Raw genomic sequence first — 24567 nt, forward strand, 5'->3', positions numbered from 1 at the left:
TGGATAGAGATCAAACTTTACCCTCATTAATTATCTGATGAAAAGTTAGCAGTATACTTTTGACTGTAGTATAAATATATACAGTAGGTGAACACACATTTTGATGTGGACAAATTTTAGCAAGTCCTGAAGAAAAGCAACTTCGTCACTGTACTGTACACTGTCACCTTTGATGTTATCCTGACAAAATGTTACCGGTGCTGTGGCCGAGTGGATAAATGCAGTGGCATTTGAAGCAATGTTGAATTGGAAGCCACCCGACATGAAAGTTGTAATCCATAAGCCCTTGCAGGCTTGTCCCACGGTCGTGGTCACTAAAGGATTGTTAAAAATAACTGCCTGATTATGATTATATATAACTATTAATATGGTACATAGAAATGGAATGCAAATTAAAATATGTTCCTCAACTTCCTCTTTCAATAGTCGACCATCCTATGTTTTATTGGCTATTAAAGTATCCAGTTAAAGGAACATTTTATTCACAACTGGTAGTTTTGGGGTCGATAGTATTTTGGGGTCTCATTGTAGAAGACTTTTATCGAGAGCTATGCTGAATGTCATGTCCTAAGCGTTTGAAAGATTTGAAAATTAGTGTCTCAATGAAACTCTGAAATATAAACTTACTCCTTACTGTTTTCAATCTAAGTAACAACAGTATACATACACATTGCAGACCCAATAAAACTGTAACAATATATGCTATTAATAATAAAAAGCTTTGAATTAACAAAAGGATGGCAATGAGATTCTGATTTCCGTCAGATTCCTTTAATGTTTAAATATAGCTAGTGAAGTATTTTCGACTTATCTCTGTACAGAAAACAATTAAATGTTTAAGTCTGCTTTCGTAAGTTATTGTTTCGGTTGTTGTGAAATATGTATACCCAAATAGAAGTTAGCAGCCAATAACACTCTATGTTCTTGTGAAGTTTACACATACCCAATAGAAGTTAGCAGCCACTAACAGCACATGTAAACTAGCACACAGTTCTAATAAATAGAGGGTAACAATGCTACATAAGACCTAATTGTAACAATCAAAAGTGATACAACAGCTTGTACCATCACTGGTGTCCCTGCCACAACATCATGTTTCCTTTGGGTTTTTTTTTATATTTATTTTGATTTTTTTTGTGGTTAGAATCATTGGCAATTAGCATTGTACATGTGACAAACTTGAAGCTGACAAGGTTTCTTCTTTTCTAACTGTGTTTCATGGTCCTACTGTAGGTAACACAACATGCCAGGACCTTCTCACAGATGGAATTTATCATTCCGATGGAAAGTGGCAGCCACTCACTTGCATGGTACATCAGTATCGCCGAGAGTAAGTGTTTTTCTTCTAGCCAAATATTCCTGACTCTATTTTGACATTTCCCTTATAAAGGTCTTATTTTATTATTACTGGTGAATCATGCATGTATACAATTGTGTATAGTTTATACAAATGGATATATAGTGTCATGTCTTGAAAAACCTTTCATATCGTGATCCACATAGGCGTAGGAGCCCAATTTGATTATGCGCATATCATATAGGCAGGCATCAGTTATTACACCGCATGCCAATAACATACAATCATTTGCCGTGTTATTACCCTTCCATATTGGTTAGAATTATTGGGGAAGTCGTTACAATAATAATGATAATAATAATATCAGTTTAACCATTGAAAAACACATTGCAAATTATATTTCTTTCAGTAGGTGCCCGAAAAATTCTCAGCATATTGCCCGAATTTTCACAAAAAATTTTGGTTGGGGGGCTCCAGCCCCCCTGCCTCCTACGCCTATGGTGATCCATTAAGTAGGGATGAATCAACTTTTATCAAATGAGGTCGGTAGTTTATGTCAGCAGCCATTACTTATGTAGAATCTCATCGTCAAATTGTCAAATTGCTGTACAGGTACAGCAGCCAAAGGTTTATCGAAATATTTTTCACAGAATTTTTTTTTACCTAGAAACCGCACTATTTTATAAGAGACATAACTTCAGAGTGATCAAAACTGCTACGCTGAACACTAAATGATTTTCCTGTAAATAGTAACGTTGTAATTTCAAAATTTCAATCTTTAGGGAGACAGCTTACTGCTTGAGGAAGAAGAGAATTGTCCTCATCGGTGATTCTCGAATCCGGCAGATTTACGATGGACTGCTAGAATTTCACGGTATTCAACAGGAAGTAGCGGAAAAGGTGAGTTGCTGTGTATTTCTCTACTGTACAGTTTCCCATCCATGCAGAAATTTGTGTGGTGTTCTTGTCTTGAACTATTTCATCTGAGCTGAATAGTTGGCCTCTATTAATAATAACTAAGTTAGAAATGCAGTCCTGAGTCAAAACTTGGTAGCCCTCCTTAGTAGGAGATGTGGAAAAAAGCCATTGTTTTATTTTGGTAATTGTTTAAATTTTTACAAAATTTTGTGGTCTACTACCTCTGACCATAATGGTTTTATGATGCATACTGGGTTTTGTGCTGCAAGTTTTACTTTCCCTGGTAGTGGATACCTCTAGGAATATAAATTCAAAGTTCTCCCATCTTGTCAGTTTTTGACAACCAAAACTTGGTCTGTGTTTGTCAATCGGAGAACTAGTAGCCATCTCCTTTTTTGCCAACCTTGTTGGACAACCCACTCTGCTGTTCGGACAGACCCACTCTGCTGGTCGGACAACCCTATCTGCTGTTCAGGCAACCCTGTCTGCTGATGCGATAGCCCACATTGCAGTTAGGACAACCCTTCCTGCTGTTCAGACAACCTTTAAAGAATTGCTAGGTTGTTCAATGGACTTGATGAAGTTACCATTTACCTTGTAGAAGATGCTGCTTTTCTTGTTTGGTTAATTTTGTTTTCATCTTGTTATTGCATTCTGTTCATTTATAAAGCTAAGCAGTGAATTGTTTCAATCCTATTGACTTAAAGGCATTGAAGACTTGCCCCAAATCGCGTGCGGCCATCTGAAAAAGTTAACTTTCCGTTGCTTGCAAGTGATGTTTGTTTGTGTCGCTACAAAATGCAGACAGTAATGAAACGTGATACCTTGTTATCTTTAGCTGGACCTGAGATGTCCATCGCTGTATCGTTTGCACACTGTGCTGAGGGTATTGACCGCAGCTGTATGTACTGACTGTACACTAGTGTCTAATTAACGGCGGTAGCAACTCGCTGTGTGTGTATTTCCTGGGATCGATGGTGGTGTCTAACACTTCTGTTACACCTCATTCAAAACTAGGTCAGATTACCGGCATTAGACGTTCTTTTTGCGCGAGTCTTCACACCCTTTAGCAGAGAAAATTGACTTTGTACTAGAACGTATGATAAGTATTAATACACACAAAATATGGGAAAGGAAGTGAAATTAAGCACCTCATTAGATATAGTTGTGGTGAAGTACAGATTGATTCAGTAATATAACACTGATCTGTGGAAAGAGAAGGAAGTTGGATCACAAAGGTGAAACTGGGGATATTTCCATTCCTATTTAAAAAGATGCTGCAACTGATATTAGCTCTGTGTTTTCCCCATATTGCAGTTTGCTTCGGCTCCACCCACATTCACAGGTATTGCAATGCTAGCAAGAAGTGTTTAGTCCTACTCAATTTATATCCAGGGGTCAGCGAAGCATTGGTGAAAAAATTAATGTGATAAGAACTCAGCTTCCATATCTACAGCACACTGAACTAGATTGAAATATTGTCTGAAAGGTGTGATATAAGATTTATTTCATGAATAATAACGAAGGGAGAAATTAATATTTCACGGAGCAGTTTTAATTTTTATGGAAGACTGGCCGGGACATTTTTTACTGGTCGAAATCTTTGGAACTTTGAAGTAGTTAACACCTTGCCTCAAAATAATGAACCAAAAAATCATATTTGATGGCACTGAACAATATTTCGTTAATTTCTTTGATTTTTTTGATCGTGAACTGCACTTTATAAAACTATGGATTTGGATTTATTGTGTGCACAATACATACAATACAAATTTATGATTTATTGTGTGCACATTACATATAATACAAATGATTTATTGTGTGCACAATACATACAATACAATTGATTTATTGTGTGCACAATACATACAATACAATTGATTTATTGTGTGCACAATACATACAATACAATCGATTTATTGTGTGCACACTACGTACAATACAAATGATTTAATGTGCACAAACGATTAATTGTGTGGACAATACATACAAGACAAACGATTTATTGTGTGCACAATACAGTACATATAATACAACAAGTGTTTGTCACTGGTGACCAAGACATAACCAAACCATTGAAAAAAAGAGTTTGCGACCCTTCAGAGGACAAGTTATCATTATTTCCCCTTTTACAGGAGTTTATTATGGTTGTGGATTAAGATCACACTCACCGAGACAAAGTTTGTTTGGAATAGAGTTATTATTTTTGGGATCCAGATGCCCCAATTCAGTCAATAAGACTGTCATTTCAAATACCAATACTGACTCTCAATACTTCCTGTCTTGATAACGTTCAAAAGTTCACGATATCTATCACATCTTGCCATTTCGGTAGACAGACTCTGTGATTTAAATGGTGTGAGACTCGCGCAGAAAGAAACGTCTAATGCCGGTAATCTGACCTAGTTTCGAATGAGGTGTAACAGAAGTGTTAGACATCACCATCAATCCCAGAAAATACACACACATAGCTTCCTACCATCGGTAATTAGACACTAGTATACAGTCAGTACATACAGCTGTGGTCAATACCCACAGCACAGTGTATAAACGATACAGCGATGGACAACTCAGGTCCAGCTAAAGATAACAATTAAGGTATCACGTTTCATTACTGTCTGCATTTTGTAGCGACACAAAGAAAACGTCACTTGCAAGCAACAGAAAGTAAACTTTTTCAGATGGCCGCACGCCGTTTGGGGCGAGTCTTCAATGCCTTTAAGCCGGCAGGCCACAGACTGCCTGACTGAACTAGTCCTGCCTCAGCTCATCTTTAAACAAAGCCAGGCATTGCAAATATTTTTCCAGGTCTAATCTGACCATTTTCAGTGGAAATTATCAATTAAGTAATTATCAATTAGTTATTACAGTGCTAGAGTAATTTAATAATTTAAGTAAAAGAAACTAGTCAGGTTAAAAAAAAAAAATGTTAGTATATAGTGTTCGTAGATCTTCTTCCAAAAAATAAGGGTCTTATTTGTTTTTTTGTTTTTTTCAAAAACATTCTTGGTGCACTTGTTACAGGTAAATTAAACTAGATTAACCCTTTCATTTTATAGACTCCAATGTTTAATCTCCTTTTTTCTTTTTATCTCAATACATTACATGTATAGAGATATTGTAACAGTAAGTGGGACTCTCTCTTCTCTTAAAAAATTTTCAGCATCTTCAAACAAAGTTCTTTTTTTTGGAATTTCCAGAGCAAGAATATATCATTATAGACCAACAAAAGTTACTATTTTTTATTCCAGAATTGTATCTCATTCTATGACTTTTTCACCGATTTATGTCCAAATCGGGCTGAAAACACACTTTGGAAGACCTTTTTTGCACACGCTCCAAAACTTGTTTGTAGGGAACTTTTGCCCATGTTTTCCTGCTCATTTGTTAATTATTATTCGATGTCTATGGTTTATTATGGGCACGTGACATATTACTTCTGAGCGATTGGTTGATATCTGCGGTTTAATGTTTATGAAAGAGAATAGAATAGAATTGTCTTTCAACAGTGGTATCGTCTAAGATAGGGTCCTATGTATTATATATTTTATTAACATTTTAAACTTTCATTTGTTGTTTACAGGTAGGTATTAATAAGAATTTTACTAGCTATATATGACATTTTATGGCTTTATTTGCTGTATTTGATGTTTAAATGATTTTTCTTTCTTAAAACAACACTGAGCTACCGCCCCTACTTTTAGTAAAAAGGTCCGTTTTTGATGATTAAGCCCCGCCTCCAAGTCTGTTTTGTAGCAGATTGGCTATGACTCATGACAGCTACATGTTAGATATACGAAAATGGCTACCCTCGCGACCAATTATCTGTACTGTAGTTATGAACGCGAGGTGTAGTGTATTGCATGCTAATTACATATACACATTGTGTAAGTGCTGAATTCTACGTAGTGCATTTAATTTATATTAGGCCTTCGTTTTTGTAACATCCATTTAAGGATAGTACTGGTGTTCAGGTAGCTTTTCAGAGCAAGGGCCATGATAAGTTTGTTTGATTGCCATTCATGTATTTTTGTATAATTACGTATACACATTCGTGTACTTCTGAAGGCTACTTAGGCCTAGTGCATTTAAAAAATATATATGTAGGCCTAGGCCTGTTAGGCTTTCAGTGATAGCCACATTAGCATTGTACTGGTGTTCAGACAGCTTTTCCTAGGAAGGACCAGGGTAAGTTTTTTTGATGGGTACGTATAAAAGAGGAGCCGGCCATAGCATCACAACTTTTATAAGACTATAAAAATTGTATAAGGTTATGTTTTATTTATAAGGATATAAGATGTATAAGGTTATAAGAAGTATGTTTAGCTTTCTTTTGAACCTGTGATGTTTGACATCAAATGTACAAAACATTAAAATAAAATAACAAAATGGAGAGGAACTGAGGTGGCTATTAGGGGAGGAGGAGGCCACCCATCACTTGCATATAAAAACTTGTAATCTTCTTTTACATTACTTTTTCCAAGTCATAAATCCATGAAATCTTCATGTCAGAAAAATTGAGATGGAAAGACTTGGGTTGTTTTGATACTTGGAAGTGGACACAGTTTTGATGGTAGTCACCACTACAGTCTACAGTAACATACAGTAGGTCAATAGGCCTAGCTCTCAAGGCGGGCATCAAGAATATGGTCGAGTTGTTCGCCTCTTCTAATTTGGCCGTTGTCATTGACGTCAAACTATATATGACCAAAAAGTCAGACACTGAGACTGACCCAAGTTGAAGGATACCCAAAAAAAACAAGTTCTTAAATATTCTATGACATTACTAAACCTTGCAACGTCGTTCTTTCGACAAACAGGCAATGGGCTCTAAAGGCAACACTCGCAGGATGAAGGGTAACCTGCAGAGACTATTCGTGGCAAAGTAGCATAAATGCATATTTGTTGTACCATGATTGATATTGATAATTGTAGAGACAGAGCAAAGATTTGAAATTAGGAATCAAAATTAAAACTTCCAGTATTGAGGTACTGCGTCATTGATGCTCTTGTTCTTTTTTCTTTTTTCTTGTTTTTTATAATTATCTACAGTATTCAAGCACAATTTCTTTTGTCTTGTTTATCTTGTTTACAAACTTTACTCTTAACACAAGCTAACAAGACAAAAGCAAACAATAGAACCGTACTGTCCATTGTTTTCTTAATATCACACAGAGTAAGAGGAACTGCAGACAAAACCTGTCATGATATGAACCCCATAATTTTTGGAATTTCTGAATCAAAAGTGTGAGTTGATAATTGATATGGACACTGGGTTGCTTCTGATTCAGTGTTCACAAGCCTGGAAATTAGATTCTCCCGATAATGTTTGAATTACAACCTGAGGGAAATTATTGAAATTTGATTAAAGATTTGTTTGAACAGTTGGTGGTATTGTCAGAAAATATTTACAGCACAATGTAAAACTTGAGTTTAAAATCAATATAATCTATGCTATTGTCTGGGTCAATCTACTATCTACAACACTAAATCTTAAAACCCTAATAAACACTGGTTTATGGAGAAAGTATGTATACCCTAACATCATTATATGCAACCTAAATTTTTAAAATCGTCAGAGATTTAAAAAATAGCCGAGTCGGTTGTCAGACAGGATTCTATCATGTGTAAAAGTAAGAGGGCCTGACGTTTCGATCCTAGCAGGATATTCTTCAGAGGCTGAATGACAAGCTACAGTAGCAGAAGGGACAAAAACACACACAGAATACAGACAGGTTAATGAGCAGGGTGACACAAAAGAGATAGATTTAAGAGGATTATTAGACAAGGGATGGGGAGAAGAAAGAAACAAGTTTTGTTTTAGTTTTGATTTAGGATTCTATCATGTCTAACAAAAGATCTGATCAAGTGCTTATTTAGTTGAGAAGCCACTAGACAACAGCGAGGGTGGTTTATAATAAACAACCCTGCATTTATTCTCTCGTTGCCTGTTTATACTGGATCCAAACCATAGCTCTAAATCAGACCCAGGCCTGGAAAGTTAGGCTATTTAGTGGCGTAATGCTAGTGGATTTCAAAGTGTTCCAGTCAAAAAGAAAGAGTGAAAAAAAGGGCATTTTCTGCAGGTATTGATGTACGTCGTTGTTTTTTCTGTTAATTCAAGAAAAATGCTGGTGGGAATTTGATAATAGCAAGTACATTTGTTATGCACTGGTATTTTATTTAGCAAGTGTTTTTAGCTTAATGCTAGTGGATTTCAACATTTGCCAGTACAAAAAAATCAAAGTGATTGGCATTTATTGGCTAGTATACACATATTTTTATTTTAGTTAATGCTAATTTTCTGTTAATTCAAAGAAAATGCCAGTGTGAATTATTTTTTTAGCAAGTACAACTTTTTATGCACTGGTAGTTTTTTTTTAAAGTTTTTTTAAAATGGCTAAAATTAAGTAATTCTGAGTGGGCAGACCTGATAGTCACCCAGGGTCAAACACATATAAGCATACGGGACCGTTTCAGTTTGGGAAGGCAGAAACTTTCGTGCCCGAAAGTTCCTGTGACACTATCTAAGCGGAGCGCCACCATCGGTTGGCGCATAGCGTACAAGAAATTTTTTGGCAAAATATGCCTCTCAGATTGCCGGAAATGGCACTTCTGAGGCCTTGCAAGTTGCATCTAAACATTCTTTATTTTATAATCTCACGTTTTAGAAATTTACACTTCCCCAAAAATTTGGTAAATTAGAAGAAGACAAAATGGTAACATCACTTTGAAGGGGAAAAATAGGACAGTATATTTATTAAGCTCCTATTTAGTTACCGTATTTATTATTTTAACACAGTACTCAGCTATTCTTCCAGAAAAAACATACATTGTTCAACGACACGTAGGCGGGATAATGTCACTGGGTCGGGTGAGACTGCAATTTGTCTCACAATAAAAGTATAAAAAAATAACAAAGAATATGATAAACCTGTACTTCTAGGCTTGTAAGCACTCCCTCCCCCCCCACCATCCATGAAAAAAAATGTTTCTTATATACACTCATGTCGGGGATGTCCAGGTATTCAGTTAATTTTGGGCGATAGTGCAAAAAGCGTGGTAGTCCAGATGAGCTGCGCTTACGGTGGTGTTACACGGAAATATTCGGGCATCATGATGCTAAATAAAGAAAGTCATTAGGCCTATATTAATATTAATGTCACAAAACAAATAACACTAAACACTCTTCATGGAATTGTCGGGCAAAAATTTGAAAAAGATTCGGGCAAGCTACTGCATATTTAAATATATATATTTTTTTCTCCTCTTAAGCTGCCCGAATTTTTCAGGACTTTTGCCCGAATTTCTTGTCCTCTGGAAATTTGGGGGGGATGCCACCCCCCCCACCCCCCGCCTCGTACGCCTGTGGTCAAACATGACCTCTTGTAGCCAAATATCAGACATGACATTTACTTTGACGAAACCAGTAGAATTGATGGCTTTTTCTGTTTGGTGCTTTTCCATTTTCTCATCCCGTCATGTAAATATATAATGTGGAAGATGGATCATCCCTCTTTAAAGAATTTTTTAAGATTTTTTTTAACGATTGCACTGCTTCTACAGAAGTCTCTCTGTTCATTTTCTACACGCAGCATTCCAACAAGAAATATGAATTGAAAGAAGAAAATGCAATCATTGTAAGTATAGATGGAATATTGCATTACAACGGGTAGCCTGTAACCCTAAGTATACACCCTGGTACAAACAGGATCCATAGCCCCACATCTACAGTACCCGCACAAGGTCTGTGTGTGATACCATACAGTAATGGTCCTTTACACAACACTGGCTGCTTGATGCGTGGTCGCTACGTGATGGAGATGCCAATCTAACCTGGTTATTACACGGTCTGTAACAGATGTGTAACAGCATGATTTCCCTTACGTTTCCAGTTACATGATCTGTTAAGGTGACTTTCCTTTTTATAGACTTTTGCGACTAGTTTTGTGGCAGAAATGAAATTATTGACTCAAATAAATCAGTTGAGGTAAAATGACTATTACAGCTTTTGATTAATTTGTTTGAACAGACATTTTATTTGCCCATCCCTGGTTCTTTGCAAAGTTTAGTTGAGAAAATATGAATATAACGCTGTCAAAACTTCAGATTGGACCCGAGAATATATTTACTTAAGATGAGTGGCGATTTATGATATTGGGGAAGTGTCGATCAAAGTGTTATCATTATGTTTTTCTTCCAATTTTTTTTTATCTTTTCTTTCCAGGAATTTTTGTGGAATCCAGAAGTGGACCAGTCTACAATTGATGTGTACAAGAAACTCCTGGTGAGTGCTTTATACTACAATCGAACATGAGCTGCAGTTGACTGCAATTTGCTAATGTAGGAATGTCGTCAACATTGAAATGTTTGTTGGGTTTCTTTCCTCCCAAAGTGAGAACTCACATGTGTCAACTGAATAAACAAAATGCCTCCTCCCCCTCCCCCTTCCCTCTCCTCCCAAACAAATTTGTAAAAAATTTTTTTTTTCATTACAAATTAGGGTTCTACCTTCCGCCAAAGAGTATTTAACAACATAAATTACACAAGTCAAGTCTGTATGAACTAAATGTCACAAGTAAAGGAGACATTGAAGGTTTCGATGAAGTATTGCTACACTCTATTACCAACCCAAAACAATAGTCATCCTTATTATCTCATCTCTCTACATGTAATGTATAGGGGAATGAGATATTGTACTTTACCCCACATCAGAAATGTGAAGAAGTGTGTGTGGGTGTGCGTGCATGTGTAAACGTGCGTGAGTGTGTGAGTGAGGGAGGGAGCAAAAGGAAGTGTCGCAAAGTCCTCCTAGACCACAAGTTCAAACTTGTTAGGTAGGTTTTTGACCGAGTATTAAAACTCATGCCTGCATGATTGATGACATCAGAGGTGAAAAATCAAGAAACCTAAAAAAAATTGTTTAGCCATTTTCTGTTCATCAGCATGTAGGAAAAAGGCATCAAACCACACGCTATGTGTAGAATCATGAGATTAAATTTGAAAATAGGACAGATTTAGATGTTTACGGTCAGGTCAAAGGTCAAATTGGCCTAATTTAATTGTGCAAAAGTGTGGATGAAAATCGTCAAATTTGGAAGCTCATTAGTACGTCTTCCATACTTTACTCTATGAAGTTCTACATGAAAAATGATTAAGTTAAAAGTTGTTTCAAAGTTAAAGTTACATCTAATTCAACCACTAGTGGATTCCAAATTCTTCATTATCCTTGATTTCTACTAAACTGTAACCTAAATTATATGTAAAAACTCTGGATTCCAGCCTAAATTAACAAAGATAGAAACCAGATGCATTCAGAAGTGACCTAAACAATCACTTCCGTCATGGAAGTGCAACGGACAGATGAGATTTGCAACTCCATGGAATACTCTCTTGTGTAGATTTTACAAAAGTTCATTGACAATGAAACTGACCTCATCATCATCGTTAGGAAGAGATGGGGCCAGGGTTAGGGAGGTATAATTATGACCTTGTCTAAATAGGCGTACATTACTAGGATTATCTTTGAAAGCTTTTCTTGGTGTTGAGGTCATTTTATAAAAACATGGTCATTAAAGGGATGTGAAAGATTACATGGTGAATGGAAAGCTAGTAAACTGTTTTTTTTTTGGGGTGTTTTTACAGTTTTGTCTTTTTCAAACATTTATCTTAAAGACTTAAGTTTGTTCTACATGTATGAATTTGTTTGAGTAAAAAATTGCAAAATAAATCCCTTATATGTAGCTTACAGATAAGATATCTTAGCCATTTTTGCATTTGATTGTCAATTGTAAATTTTTTTCCCCAACTTACAGTCGATTAGTTATTGAACACCGTAACCACTTGATCGAACTATAAAGACACTCATTGATATTTTCAGCATTTTCTTCCCTTTTTAATTTTTTTGGGAGAAATCCTGTCTTTAACTACATTAGCATAAGTTTTAAACACAACGAATCATTTTCAAACAAGAAGTGACTGTTACAACATTTAAGTATGCAATCATGTGAAAGTTGACTTTTATTGACTCAATGCAAAGCTGCTTATATCTAATGTTAACTGATGATTTTACATCCTTAGCCACCAGTCACAAACAGTAACCATGCATATATATAGCTTAAAGAGCAGTGGCATTGCAAAGCAGACCCATTTAGTATGATATTATTGCTTCTTTCTATATTTTTATGCTCAAACTTTGGTGATTTGTAACAGCATCTAGTTGCTGGATGTACAACCTATTACACCGAAAAACGATGAAAGTCAACAAACATGTGGTATCGCGTTCATCTTTTTATATATATATACTGTATATATATATATATATATATATACTGTATATATATATATTTATATTTATATATCTATATATATATATATATATATATATATATATACTGTATATATATATATTTATATTTATATATCTATATATATATATATATATATATATATATATATATATATATTTATATATATATATATATGTATGTATATACATATATGTATGGAAATTGTAGTGAGTTGAAAAATCCAGAACAGTGCAAAAATTCCAGCCTCCACCGGGATTAGAACCCGGCGTCCCGCTCTATATGCGGACACCCTATATAGATGTATGTATATATATATATATATATATACATACATACATATTGATCCAAAAATAGCAATTGGTCCAAGCAGTATTATTTCAGTTTTATCACTTTAGGTTGTCAGGAATTTGAAAAATCTCTGACTAGTTTTCAGCTTAACTTTTACATTGTGTTTGGTGTTATTTGAGCCAAAAACCTACAGTGTTGTCTGTGATGTTGAACGTATGTATAGTTGATGTGAATGAACTAGATGAAAGTACAGACATGGTGACCCTTCACGGAATGTGGCTGTAATACTCCAATCATGTGGCAGATTATATCTACCCCCAAATAGTTTCTATTTTATGACTTTGACCTTCGGTTTTAGACAGACAGGATGTGTCACAGGGCAAAGATCTTTCTTGATTCATTTGATAATTGAACGTGCCTCTGTGTTTTGTTTTAAATGTATTGTTTTTCCAAAGAGGAAGGCCTAACCCAAACGTAGTAAATCCCTTTACGATATATCAACAGATCATAAACGTCAGTTTAGGTCATCCGTTTGAAACAAGTACTTACTGAGTGGGATATTTCTCACATAATGTGCTGTGCCGCTGGTGTGTTGAGGAAATTTGTGCTATTTCAGTGGAATAATAAATTGCCCACTTCTTACACATTTTTGTTGATGACACAGCTTTGGTTTTGTATGATTGAATGTTGTGTCGCTCTGTTTACAGTACTGTACATAAATAGTACCTGAATTACGGAATGTGAAAAAGAGCTATTAACAGTACTTAACATGGGGTATTATTATTATTAATATTATGATTTTTTTTATTACTTTTTTTTATTAATATTTTTATTATCATTATCATTATAATTATTATTTGTCTTATGATTATAATAATTATAATTATAATTATTTTTATTATTATTATTATAACTATTATTATTATAGTTATTATTATTATTATTTGTCATGCTCTGTGTTAAAGTAACCAATCAGATATCACCAGTCATGAACTAGGACAGAGGTTTCAAGACCAGATTGCAGTACATCATGTTGTAAGCTTGATGACAGATATTTGAATTTACACTATAAAAGCAGTTAGTACCTTCTGTCATATACTTATCGTATGAAAAATGTGAGAAAAGTGATAACTACACTATTTTCTTGGCCAGGGGTGGGGGGTGGATTCAGAAAGGTGGGTGGGGGTGTGACTTGCCCAGCCAAGCATCCAGTTTATGCATTTTTATCATCCTTCCCTTTCTGTGGAACTGACAAATTATTCATCTGGTTACCGTGGAGACGTCATGAAGAATGTACGAAAACGTTAGGAAGTCATGTCTTATTCTTTCTCATTCCTTGAAAGTTGAAGAAGACAACCAAGCTTCTACAGTATGTAATATGTTGCCGTTGCCTTGCAAAAATTATATTTTACCTGGTTCATTCAAAACATATGTGTCTAACACTTCTGTTACACCTCATTCAAAACTAGGTCAGATTACCGACATTAGACGTTTCTTAACTCCCTTTAACTATATAACACATCAAGACCAAAATTATGCCTAACGTCTTCCAAACTACTGGCATTATACGGTGTGCAAACAAAACACTGGCATTATACAGTGTGCATACAAAATAATGGCATTATACGGTGTGAAATAAAAACTACTGGCATCATACGGTGTGTATACTTTACACGAGGGACAAATATCTGTTACACAGTCTGAATTTTACAAAGGGAAGACCGACACGTTTGAATGCATTTAGTTTCGTCCTTTTCATGCAACGGTGAGCATATGGTATCATTAATATACATGTGTGTTCAAATTAGTATGAAAAATTGAATGAATATAAAAATAATTGTGCCTTGATATTCCTGCCTTCTCATTTTTGTATCAATTCTGCCTTCACACATTTAACAGGAGGATGATCAACATCCACCATCTCTTGTTATTCATGGTGCAGCAGCCTGGACTATCAAACTCAACTATGCTTCTCTCGATGCCCTGGCAGGCTACAAAGGTACTTCATTAAGATATTAGCTGACTCAATATTTAGAAAAAAAGTTTTTTTACACATGTATGGAAGTTAATATAGAACATTTTTTACATAGTTTACCTCCAAAGTCTAATTTTTTTAAAGAAAACTGGAGATCCGAAGGGGGGGGGGGGTGGGGCAGGGAGATGAGTATGGAGGGTATAGTTCAATATGATTTCTTGGTGGTCCTGGGAGATTTCAGGGTGTTGCAAAGTATAATTTAGTATGTGACCACTTTGCTCCTTTCCAAAGTTTGCTTATTTGGTTTATTTTTTCCCTCTTATATTTTTTTTATTTTTATTTTATTATATATATTTTTTTTATTCATTCATTTATTTTTTTTATATATTTATTTATTTTTTTTAATTTTATTTTATTATTATTTTAAATTTATTTATATTTACTTATTTAAATTTATTTATTTATTTTTTATTTGACAATAACTTCTGATCCTCTCCTCCTCTTTGCCTTCTGTCGTACAAAATTGATCTTTCAAAGCTCAAGCATGTGTCTTATCCTATTCTCTCCTTTATTCTTCTATCTTCTGGTTCGGCAGGAAACTTGACCAAACTGGCCGGCATCATGCAACCCATGGCCCAGTCATCTCCCATCATATGGATGATGCAAGGTAAACCATCACAGCACTATTCTGGGTTTATGGTAGCATACGCCCATTAAAAGCCCCATTGACTTACACACTAAAACACAATTTAGTAATGTGGTCTCTAAGTCTAGATAGAAGTTTTCACTACTGTAGCTAAACGCTACCCAATAGCTGACAAGTAGGTCTTTCATTGCACCATCAATTTTCCGTATCATGACCGCCCAGATGTTTTGCTATCAGAGTCAGAAATTTTTGCCACTTGTAAACAAACCTCTTCCCTCAGTGGTAAACAATATTCGTACGCTGCTCCTGGAGGCCTAAAGGGGTCTAAAATTGCCTCAATTGACCCAATTTTCTCATCACATGTACTTCCATTCATGCTCTTCAACATGCAAGCAACAAAAAACTAGATCTTGATTGATAACAGGTCAAAAAAGATGTTCTCCTGCTGCTTCTTGGCACTTTACCTGAAGGAGATCAATCGAGCAGATTGATATAGACTCTAATAGGAGTATGCCACCTTATAGAGCCTGCTCATTATCACTGTACCCCTTAACTGATGTTTCCCCCATGATGTTTGTCTTCTATCATTGGAACACATTTTAAGCCCGGCTGAAGTGTAGGGATCTTGTATGTTTTCAACACAGATCGTGTGTTTACAAACAGCTTTGTGCTGTATGACTACTTTTATCAGGAACATTGGTGTTAATATCAAATGCAAATGCTGTTCAAAATGATTTCAATGTGTGTTTGCTAGAGAAGTAAACAGCTTGACAATACTTGAGATCATTTGAAGCCACTGTAGTATACAACTAGGCATGTTTAATTTGCAGGGAAACCTTGCTGGGTACTAAATGAGCAAAAAAAGATAGCGTAATAGTGATGATTAAAGAAATAAAGAAGAGTCCTAAAGTTTAGAAATGTGTTTGTGATGAGCTTAACAAGTAATTTATCCAAATTGTTTGAACTGTACATTTCTGTACAAATAATGTTACCAATGTTATAATTATACTTATAGTTATAATTATAATTAAGTTACCATTATAGTGAACAACTAAGCAGATCCAATATAAACACTTTTCATTTCGTATTTAGTCATGTCTTGTTTAACGTCAACTAACATGTATTCATTGATAAGTTTATCACAGAATGAATTAGAGGAGATGATGTTGATTTATGTAGTAAAGACAGACCAACTGAACCTAGAAACAGAATCCGAAGGAACTGGTTAATGAATACGCCACTTAAAACAGTACAGATAGGTCATTTAATGTATTTATTTATTTATTTATTTATTTATTTATTTATTTATTTATTTATTTTATTTTTTATTTTATTTTTATTTTTATTCTTATTTATTTTTCTTTATGCATTGTTTTATTATTGTTTTATTTATTTATGTATTGTTCTTGGGTGATTCACCCTTAATTTACAGTTCCTGTGAAAAGAGAGAAATTTGATGACAGTAGATATATGATCACCAATGAGGTGATTGAGTCCTACAACCAAGCTGCAGCATCTGCTCTGTGAGTTCTTTTATCACTTTTGTTTGATTGCTTGTTTATTGTCTTTTCTTTTGCTTGCTTGTTTGTTTTCTTGATTGCTTGTTGGTTGTTTGTTTTTTGAAAGAGCACATTGAGTTAATGGCTAGAACATGATTTGAACCAGCGACCACTGGATCACAAGGGGGGGGGGGGGGTGGGGTCAAGTGGTTAAGGCAGTGGACTGGTGATCTAAGGATTACAGGTTCAAGCCCTGGCTAGATCATTGTGTTGTGTCCTTGGGCATGGCACTTTATCTCCATTGCCTCTCTTCACCCAGGTGTATAAATGGGGACTTGTGAGGTAACTTGTATATGTAGTTGCATGCGCCGGTTTGTGGCTGCACCCTATGGGAAGTCCCCGGGGGATACATGGTTGTGGTGCCCCAGGAGAGATTGAATTGCGCACACTTTGATGTGTATGTGTGACAAGTTACCAATGACCAAGGCCAAGTTGTACACGCTATGTTAGCGCCTTTGAACAATTTCTGTTGATTTTGGCGCTATATAAATGTCTTCTGATTGATTGATTGATTGAAGTCCTGTTCTGTTATTGAATTTCTAGCCCTTTAGTTTCTGAAAAATTCCTATAGTACAAGTTCCATGATGGAGCCAGTTGCCAGTTAGAAAGCTGCCATTGCCTTTGCATTAAAGATAGTGTGACCAGAATCTGTACCCTGGCTTCATTTGAAAGAGGCCAGAAAATCAGCTATGAAGGAATTTTGTGAGGATTTCCCCATTTAGTATAAATGGATAATGAAGCAAGTTACTGTAATGTTAAAAAATAAAAATTTTAGCTGAAATGGGACTTAATCCATTGACTTCAGGATTATAATTCTGTAATCTGTATCCAGCCTTTTCTTATTTCATTTTTCTTTTTTTCTTTTTTTTTTTTCTTTTTTTTTTAGATAAAGAAGTATCAGGTTGGAGGCAAAGTGAAACAGAAATAAACTAAAATAAAAATATTTAAGTCATTTCAGTTTGCAATATCTATGGGAATGTCCACTCATTTTGTTTTTAATGTTACGTTATTGCAAAAACGCCATCTTTGCATTAATGTGTCATATACTTTGTAAGCTCAGGTCTTTGTCTTAGCCATTAAATCACCACTGAGCAGTGTCTTTGTTCAATGTAATCAAGGTGCACTCAAAAAGGGTATTAAGATAAAGATCGCCATATACTGTCAACTGAGGACTTCCTTAACATGATGCATTACTGTAAACTGAAACTATTCACAAAGGAAGTATGCTTCTGGCAATTATAGCTTTTATGAAAGGGATATCTTTTTTTCTTTTCTGCACACATTGGTGCCTGGTTTAATGATATTTACATAGTAACATGTATGGACAATACCCTTTGTTACGGTACTATAGTGCTGATAACTGAAGCCTTTTGAAGGTGTTATACTTCTGCAGAAATGTATTGGTTTCGATGATAATCATAACCTATGCATTCATGATGGCGTATGTGCGTGTGTGTGTGTGAGTGCGTTTGTGACGCCCAGCTTGTAAAGACGATATCTCAAGAAGGGAAGGTCAGATAAATTTCATATTTAGTGTGTAGAAGTACCACATTGAGTACAAGAAGGTCATTTGGGGTCACAAGGGATCAAATTGTGAAAACCTAGAAACACGATATCTCAAGAAGGTAATCTTGGGCCGACCTCTAACTTAGTGTGTAGTAGCACCGCATTGAGTTAAAGAAGCCTATTGTTTATTGGGGAGGTCAAAGGTCATTTGGGGTCATCAGAGGTCAAATTGTGAAACCCTTGTAAACATGTACACCCTCACTATACATTACGTCAGATTCATGAAGAAAACTGCTCATGTTACATCATCGAAACCACAATGCATTTTTACATTCTGGTTTTTATGAATGTTAGACTACTGTTACATGAAGTGTGATGCATAAGATGTGTAAGATGTTGATGTAAACTGAAGATATCTGTAATTATTTTGGTTTCTTTCTTTCGTTCGTTCATTCGTTCTGTCTGTCTGTCTGTTTGTCTTTCTTTGTTGCTTGCTTGTTTTGATTTGTATTAAAATTCCTTGTTTTGTTTTGTATTAAATTCTTTCTTTCTTTTGTTTTGTAGTAAAACAAGCGGTGTTAATCTTTGGTACTCTGCTGAGGTCATCACTAGAGAGTACCCAGGAGATGAAGAAGAGATTGATGACGGTCTCCATGTTGCAACAGGAATACTTAATGAAGTGAGTTCTTCTAAAGCCAATTTGTATATAACTTAGCTGCTGAAAATTGGCCTGTAACTCAGGCAGTATTAGCTCAGTGTTAAAACTGGTGCATTTCGATCATAAGGTCCCGAGTTCAAGTCACTCCAAGATTAATGTATGTCGTCCAGTTACAGAGTTGTTGACAATTGACAATCCATAATCATAGACATTAAATATGAATCTAAGAGACTGACTTCGGTCAGCTTGCGGCTTTGATAAGCCAATGATGGCTGCTTCGCGAGTTCCTGCTTGCAGGTGGATCTGAAATACGTACAATACATACATTAGTTCAGAAACATCCTCTGCTATTATAAACCACACTCTCACCTCTCTGATACAAAGAAAGAACTAGCCTTGTAAATTTATTAAAAGGACAGAAACATCATATAAGCCATACTTACTTGTAAACAAAGAATGACCTATTCACAATCCTTGTAATAGCTCTAAACAGTACGCTAATAAATAGAATACTTCCTACTTACAAACATTCACACAGATCTCCCAACATCATGGTATTTATTCCAATAAATACAGCAGGGGTGTCAGACGAGACTAAAATGTTGATTTTTCAAAACAGGACACTTTTTAAATGACACGAGAGCACATCTTACCTACAAAATAATTGGAAAAAAAGGGTACATTTTATTGGCAAGTAAGGACCACTTATAATTTATGAAACGTTGCACTTCTCACAAATTTGGGGGCTTCTGCCCCCTTGACTCCCTCTGACCCTACACACAGACGTCCCTCACACCCCCCTCCCCCCATCCACCCGACCCACGGCACCACCATGATATTTCTTGTATACAAGCCATTATACAAATATTCCCCCCCCCCCCCCCTACATCTTCCACCCTACTCCTACTAGCACCTGTCTGGTAGACACTAAATTGCACGTTCAGATCCGGTTCATTTCTCTCGTATGCATCTGTGGTTTAATTGACCTCTAGTGACCTCTACAGGTTAAATGCATACATACATCTTTCTTTTCCATTTTTGAATACCCCACCCCCTACATCTCCCACCCTACTCCTCCTAGCACCTGTCTGGTAGACACTAAATTGCACGTTCAAGTCCGGTTCATTTCTCTCGTATGCATCTGTGGTTTAATTGACCTCTAGTGACCTCTACAGGTTAAATACATACATACATCTTTCTTTTCCATTTTTGAACAAACCCAACTACTAAGCCTTGTCCTTTTTTCTCTCTCCTTCTCTCGCTCTTTATGTCTCTTCTTTCCAATACAGTACCTACAAGTTCTATTTAATTGGTATTGTAACGGTCCCACACAACCAAAGAGCACCACTTGCTGTATGGACAGCAGACCAAAACCAAACATCACTCAAATTTCCTGCTTCCTCTTCTTCCTGGCTTGGTGAGTAATTAATTGGGACAACCCTTTTGTTTTATCTTAATTACTGACCGTCTGGTCAGTTTGGTGTTTATGTTTCGCTGGCCTTCTTTCTGTGATTAGAACCACGTGTGTGTGTTTTTTTGCATATCGCAGTAATAAACCTCTGTGATATTGGCGTATTTCCAAAACTAGAATTGGCACAATTTCATGCACTGAAGTAATCTACACACATGCCTATATAAACACATCACACGGTTGTAAAGCAATTTTTCATTAAAATTTGATTACTGTTTCTGGTATTTAGCAGTGTGTCATACTGTGATTTGTATTTTTGCATTGAGTAGGAGTTTGGTATCATATTCACTTTATGTTATTACACATTTATTGTATATGCACTTTATGAGTTCTGCTTGTACTGGGGTGCATTAGAGATTGTTGCATTGGATTATGTGGCCATAGCTACTGGAGGAGTGGTTGGATGATCAGTGGTAGGTGGGTGGGGGGGGGGGGTGAAGGGAAGTGAGAGTAAGGTGGAGAATGTCCTAGACCACATGATAATGTTCAAATGCATCTGTATTTATGAAAGTTACAATAAAAACCCTAGCAACATGTTATTGCTGAGGTACATTCGAAATCGTTGCGTGGGATTATGTGGCCATAGCTATTGGAGGATTGATTGGAGGATCATTGGTTGGTGGGGGGGGAGGGGGAGGGGAAGTGAAAGTGAGGTGGAGAATGTTGTAGACTATATAACAATGTTCAGACACATCTGTATTTATGAAAGTTAAACTAAAAACCCTTTCAACTTGCAGTAATAAACTTTTCCATCACAATCAACAATCAACACAATCAATCACACAATCAACATGATCTTAAGAACTGACAGGTTACAACAGCCAAACACTGTCTCGGAAATATCTTTCAATGCATTGAAAAGATTTGTTCACAATGGTAGTATTTAAAGTTTTGTGTCTATCAATTCTCATTGAATGTTAAGTCGGTTTATTTTTTTTCTCAGGAATAAGATACAAAATTGGAATTTCCTTTGTAAATGTTTTCTTTTGTTGTTGTCTTGCCTTGTCTTGCACAGCTCAATCGCATCGGCGTATTATTACATAGCTATCAAGACACAAAAACCGCCTGCCTCTCAAAGCGAGGATAAAAGCGACAGCGTAGAACCCAACGGCACCAAGATGGAGGTAGTGGTAGAACCGTCAGATTCCGCAGGCAAAGAGACCGCCGAGGCGTTAGCGGCACTCGAAAATAATTTCAAATTATTTTGGAGTCTGACAAAATTTGGTTTCATCATGGGGTATTTTTACCTATGTGACAGGTTAGTGTTACTTCTTGGTCATATGGTAAAATATTGAGTTTAATGGATTTTTTTTTTTTTTTTTCATTTTTCCTTCAAACTTTTGCTTTATAGTAATTCAAAAATAGAGGTAAATTCTTACAAAGATGTTGTGTGGTTTATTGTTGGAATTTAATGTATATTTATAAGGAAAGTATTCAATAAAGTATATATTTTTGTAAATTTTCAATGATAGCACTCTTGTTATACCCATTACTTGTTCATAATTGCTCAAAACAGTTCCATAATTCCTATTGGCAAACACAATCAGAGTTAATATTGAACCCAAACCAGTGTGTGATCAGATTTCATCAGTCTATTTGTTTGTCGAAGGAACACCTGTGCACACACTTATTTGACAGTCTTAGCTTTCCAACAGTAATTAACAAACATATACCACACTGCACCATATGTATTGACAGTGCTACTTTCTCTGTGTATGAATTGCTCGCTTGGCATTGTGATACCCATTTCTTCATTACAAGATGTTGTTTGTGTTGGTATGGGTCAATGGTCACTTTGTTGAACTGATGTCAAAAATCTGTAGAATTTCTGAAATACCTCATCTATAGGTGTAACAAGTATAAAGGAATCACATGTTTAACATGTCCATCTTCAGTGTTTGAATGTTACCATTCAAAGGTTGTGGCTGGTCGGAAATTATCAAAATGTCTGGTTTAAGCAAATTAATGGGCTTTTTTTTCATGCCTGTGATTTGTGCACAAGCCATGTGTTGGTTGCTCCCAAACTGCAATGCTTATTATCTCAATAATGGGAACAAGTCATGAAGCTGGGGGTCAGATCAATGTTGCTGTATACATTTTTCCTTCAGATCTTGGACCATTTTACCCCTTAAAAGAAAGATTTGAGGCAACTGGTAGAAAAAGAACTGACATTCTACAAAGTTTGCACCGGGAAGAGGAAGTAAGGCCTCAACCTGATAGATTCACAAATATTGATACACTATCCATGAAATGAATGAGCAATAAAACATTCGTATTGGGGAAGAGTAAAGGTCGAGAGGGGTTATGTTATCAGGAAGTATTCAATTGCATTCTCTCTTCTTTTCTAGGACCGATATATTCCCCAGAGTTAACAAACATTTCAACATTTTACACTTTGCCGTCCCTCTCTTGGCATTCCTCGTATACGGAGTCTGGGACAGAAAAAAAGTTAAACGAGTAAGTCACCTTCTACGGAAATGTTGTAATGTCTGTGTTAGCCGACTATTCAACTAGCTCACCACTCAAACCCTAATTTCTCCTTTTAATGAGATTTAATGAATAATTTGTGCCTCTTCTGGTTCATATGACAGACATTTCTATAGATATTCTCTTTATATAAGATAAAAATACAACCACAACGAAATGTGGAGATGATTTATTCGATTGTGCTTGTTGAAACCAATTCTTCCCCTCTCTTTGCCTCCCCCCTCCAACACCTACTCCACCCCAGCCCCCCCCCCCCCAACCCATGGTTTCATCCTTGGCATGATTCACACCTGCAGACTTGTATTGCAATCAGCCAAATTGCATTTATAATAGGGCAAAATTATAAAAATGCTCAAATGCACTGAAACTTATTTTTATTAATTTTTTTAAATATTTTATTAATACTGTCATCTTTAATGAGGGTAGTCCTGCTCAGTGCAGAAGCACTGCTAGCCAGAGGAGCCTCAATACAAAATACATACAATAATATGCAGTAGAAAAACTGTAAACATCCAAATGCACAAAAAGGACGGCAAAAAGATAGACAAACAAATATGAGACATCTCAACAAATATATAAGTTTTCATATTGTGTTTAAAAATATTAACACTTGGCAAGCATTTCAAATTTGGGGGAAGATTGTACTAATGCCATTTATGCCATCTGTAAACCTTTCAGGAGAATCCTGATTATTTCACACTCTGTTTGTCCTTTCTATATTCTGACAGTCTGTTCTGTATCCATGGAGATACTTTAAAGGATTTTCGACCATGTAGAAGTATGGTGGGAATATAATTTGATGATGAATTAAGTCGCATATGTGTAATAAGCAAGCGAATAGTTAATATGTGATATTTCGATGCCTTCGTCCAGTTAATACTGTTTTCTCTCGTTTCCTCCAGCCCGATATACTCAACGTTGATCAAACGACCGAATGGAAAGGTTGGATGCAGCTTATTATACTGGTCTATCACTTTACTGGAGCTAGCAAGGTTTGGCAATTTTTCATCAGACAATAAGTAATTTTTATTATTCTTATAATACACAATTGCAAAGAAATTGTATATTTCCAGTATATTCAGGGCCAATTTTTAAGGATTTTTTTTTTTTGTCTTTGAATTCTTGGATATCCGAACAGCAAATTTGTTTGAACGACAGATTTTGCAGAATGTAGGAGAAACGTGTAGGTTGGTGAATAGAACAACAGCTTTTTGGTCCAGTAAAATTTTCCAACCGTCCAGTATCTCTAAAGTGACAGGCCCTATTTGGGAGTAGTTTGTTAAAATGCAGTCTGAATTGTATGTAATTTTTTTTTTTTTTGGGGGGGGGGGGTTGGTCGTCGTAACAGAAATTTGGTCATCTCTGACAATTGGACTACTGTTAAAAATGAAAAAATTTCCCTGATATTCCTGTGACAAGTATAAAGTGAATGAACATCAGATATTTGTGATT

The 24567-nt window shown here is 35.8% G+C and overlaps 1 protein-coding gene across 5 annotated transcripts in view; it reads left to right on the forward strand.

The window, feature by feature from the left end:
- LOC139964599 (N-acetylneuraminate (7)9-O-acetyltransferase-like) overlaps window positions 1-24567 on the forward strand; it is a 42588-nt gene that overhangs the window by 1278 nt on the left and 16743 nt on the right. For 4 of the 5 annotated variants that reach the window (XM_071966322.1, XM_071966325.1, XM_071966321.1 and 1 more), the window contains exons 3-14: window positions 1234-1330; window positions 2080-2197; window positions 9811-9855; window positions 10443-10502; window positions 14713-14811; window positions 15374-15455; window positions 16867-16957; window positions 19064-19178; window positions 20447-20574; window positions 21644-21886; window positions 22977-23085; window positions 24018-24107. In XM_071966322.1, the coding sequence (XP_071822423.1) occupies window positions 1234-1330; window positions 2080-2197; window positions 9811-9855; window positions 10443-10502; window positions 14713-14811; window positions 15374-15455; window positions 16867-16957; window positions 19064-19178; window positions 20447-20574; window positions 21644-21886; window positions 22977-23085; window positions 24018-24107 (1277 nt within the window). Of the gene's footprint in view, window positions 1-1233; window positions 1331-2079; window positions 2198-9810; window positions 9856-10442; window positions 10503-14712; window positions 14813-15373; window positions 15456-16866; window positions 16958-19063; window positions 19179-20446; window positions 20575-21643; window positions 21887-22976; window positions 23086-24017; window positions 24108-24567 lie in introns of all 5 variants that reach the window. The other variant, XM_071966323.1, reaches the window with a different exon arrangement.

This window comes from Apostichopus japonicus, chromosome 23 (assembly GCF_037975245.1).
Source record: "Apostichopus japonicus isolate 1M-3 chromosome 23, ASM3797524v1, whole genome shotgun sequence".
Classification (NCBI taxonomy): domain Eukaryota; kingdom Metazoa; phylum Echinodermata; class Holothuroidea; order Aspidochirotida; family Stichopodidae; genus Apostichopus; species Apostichopus japonicus.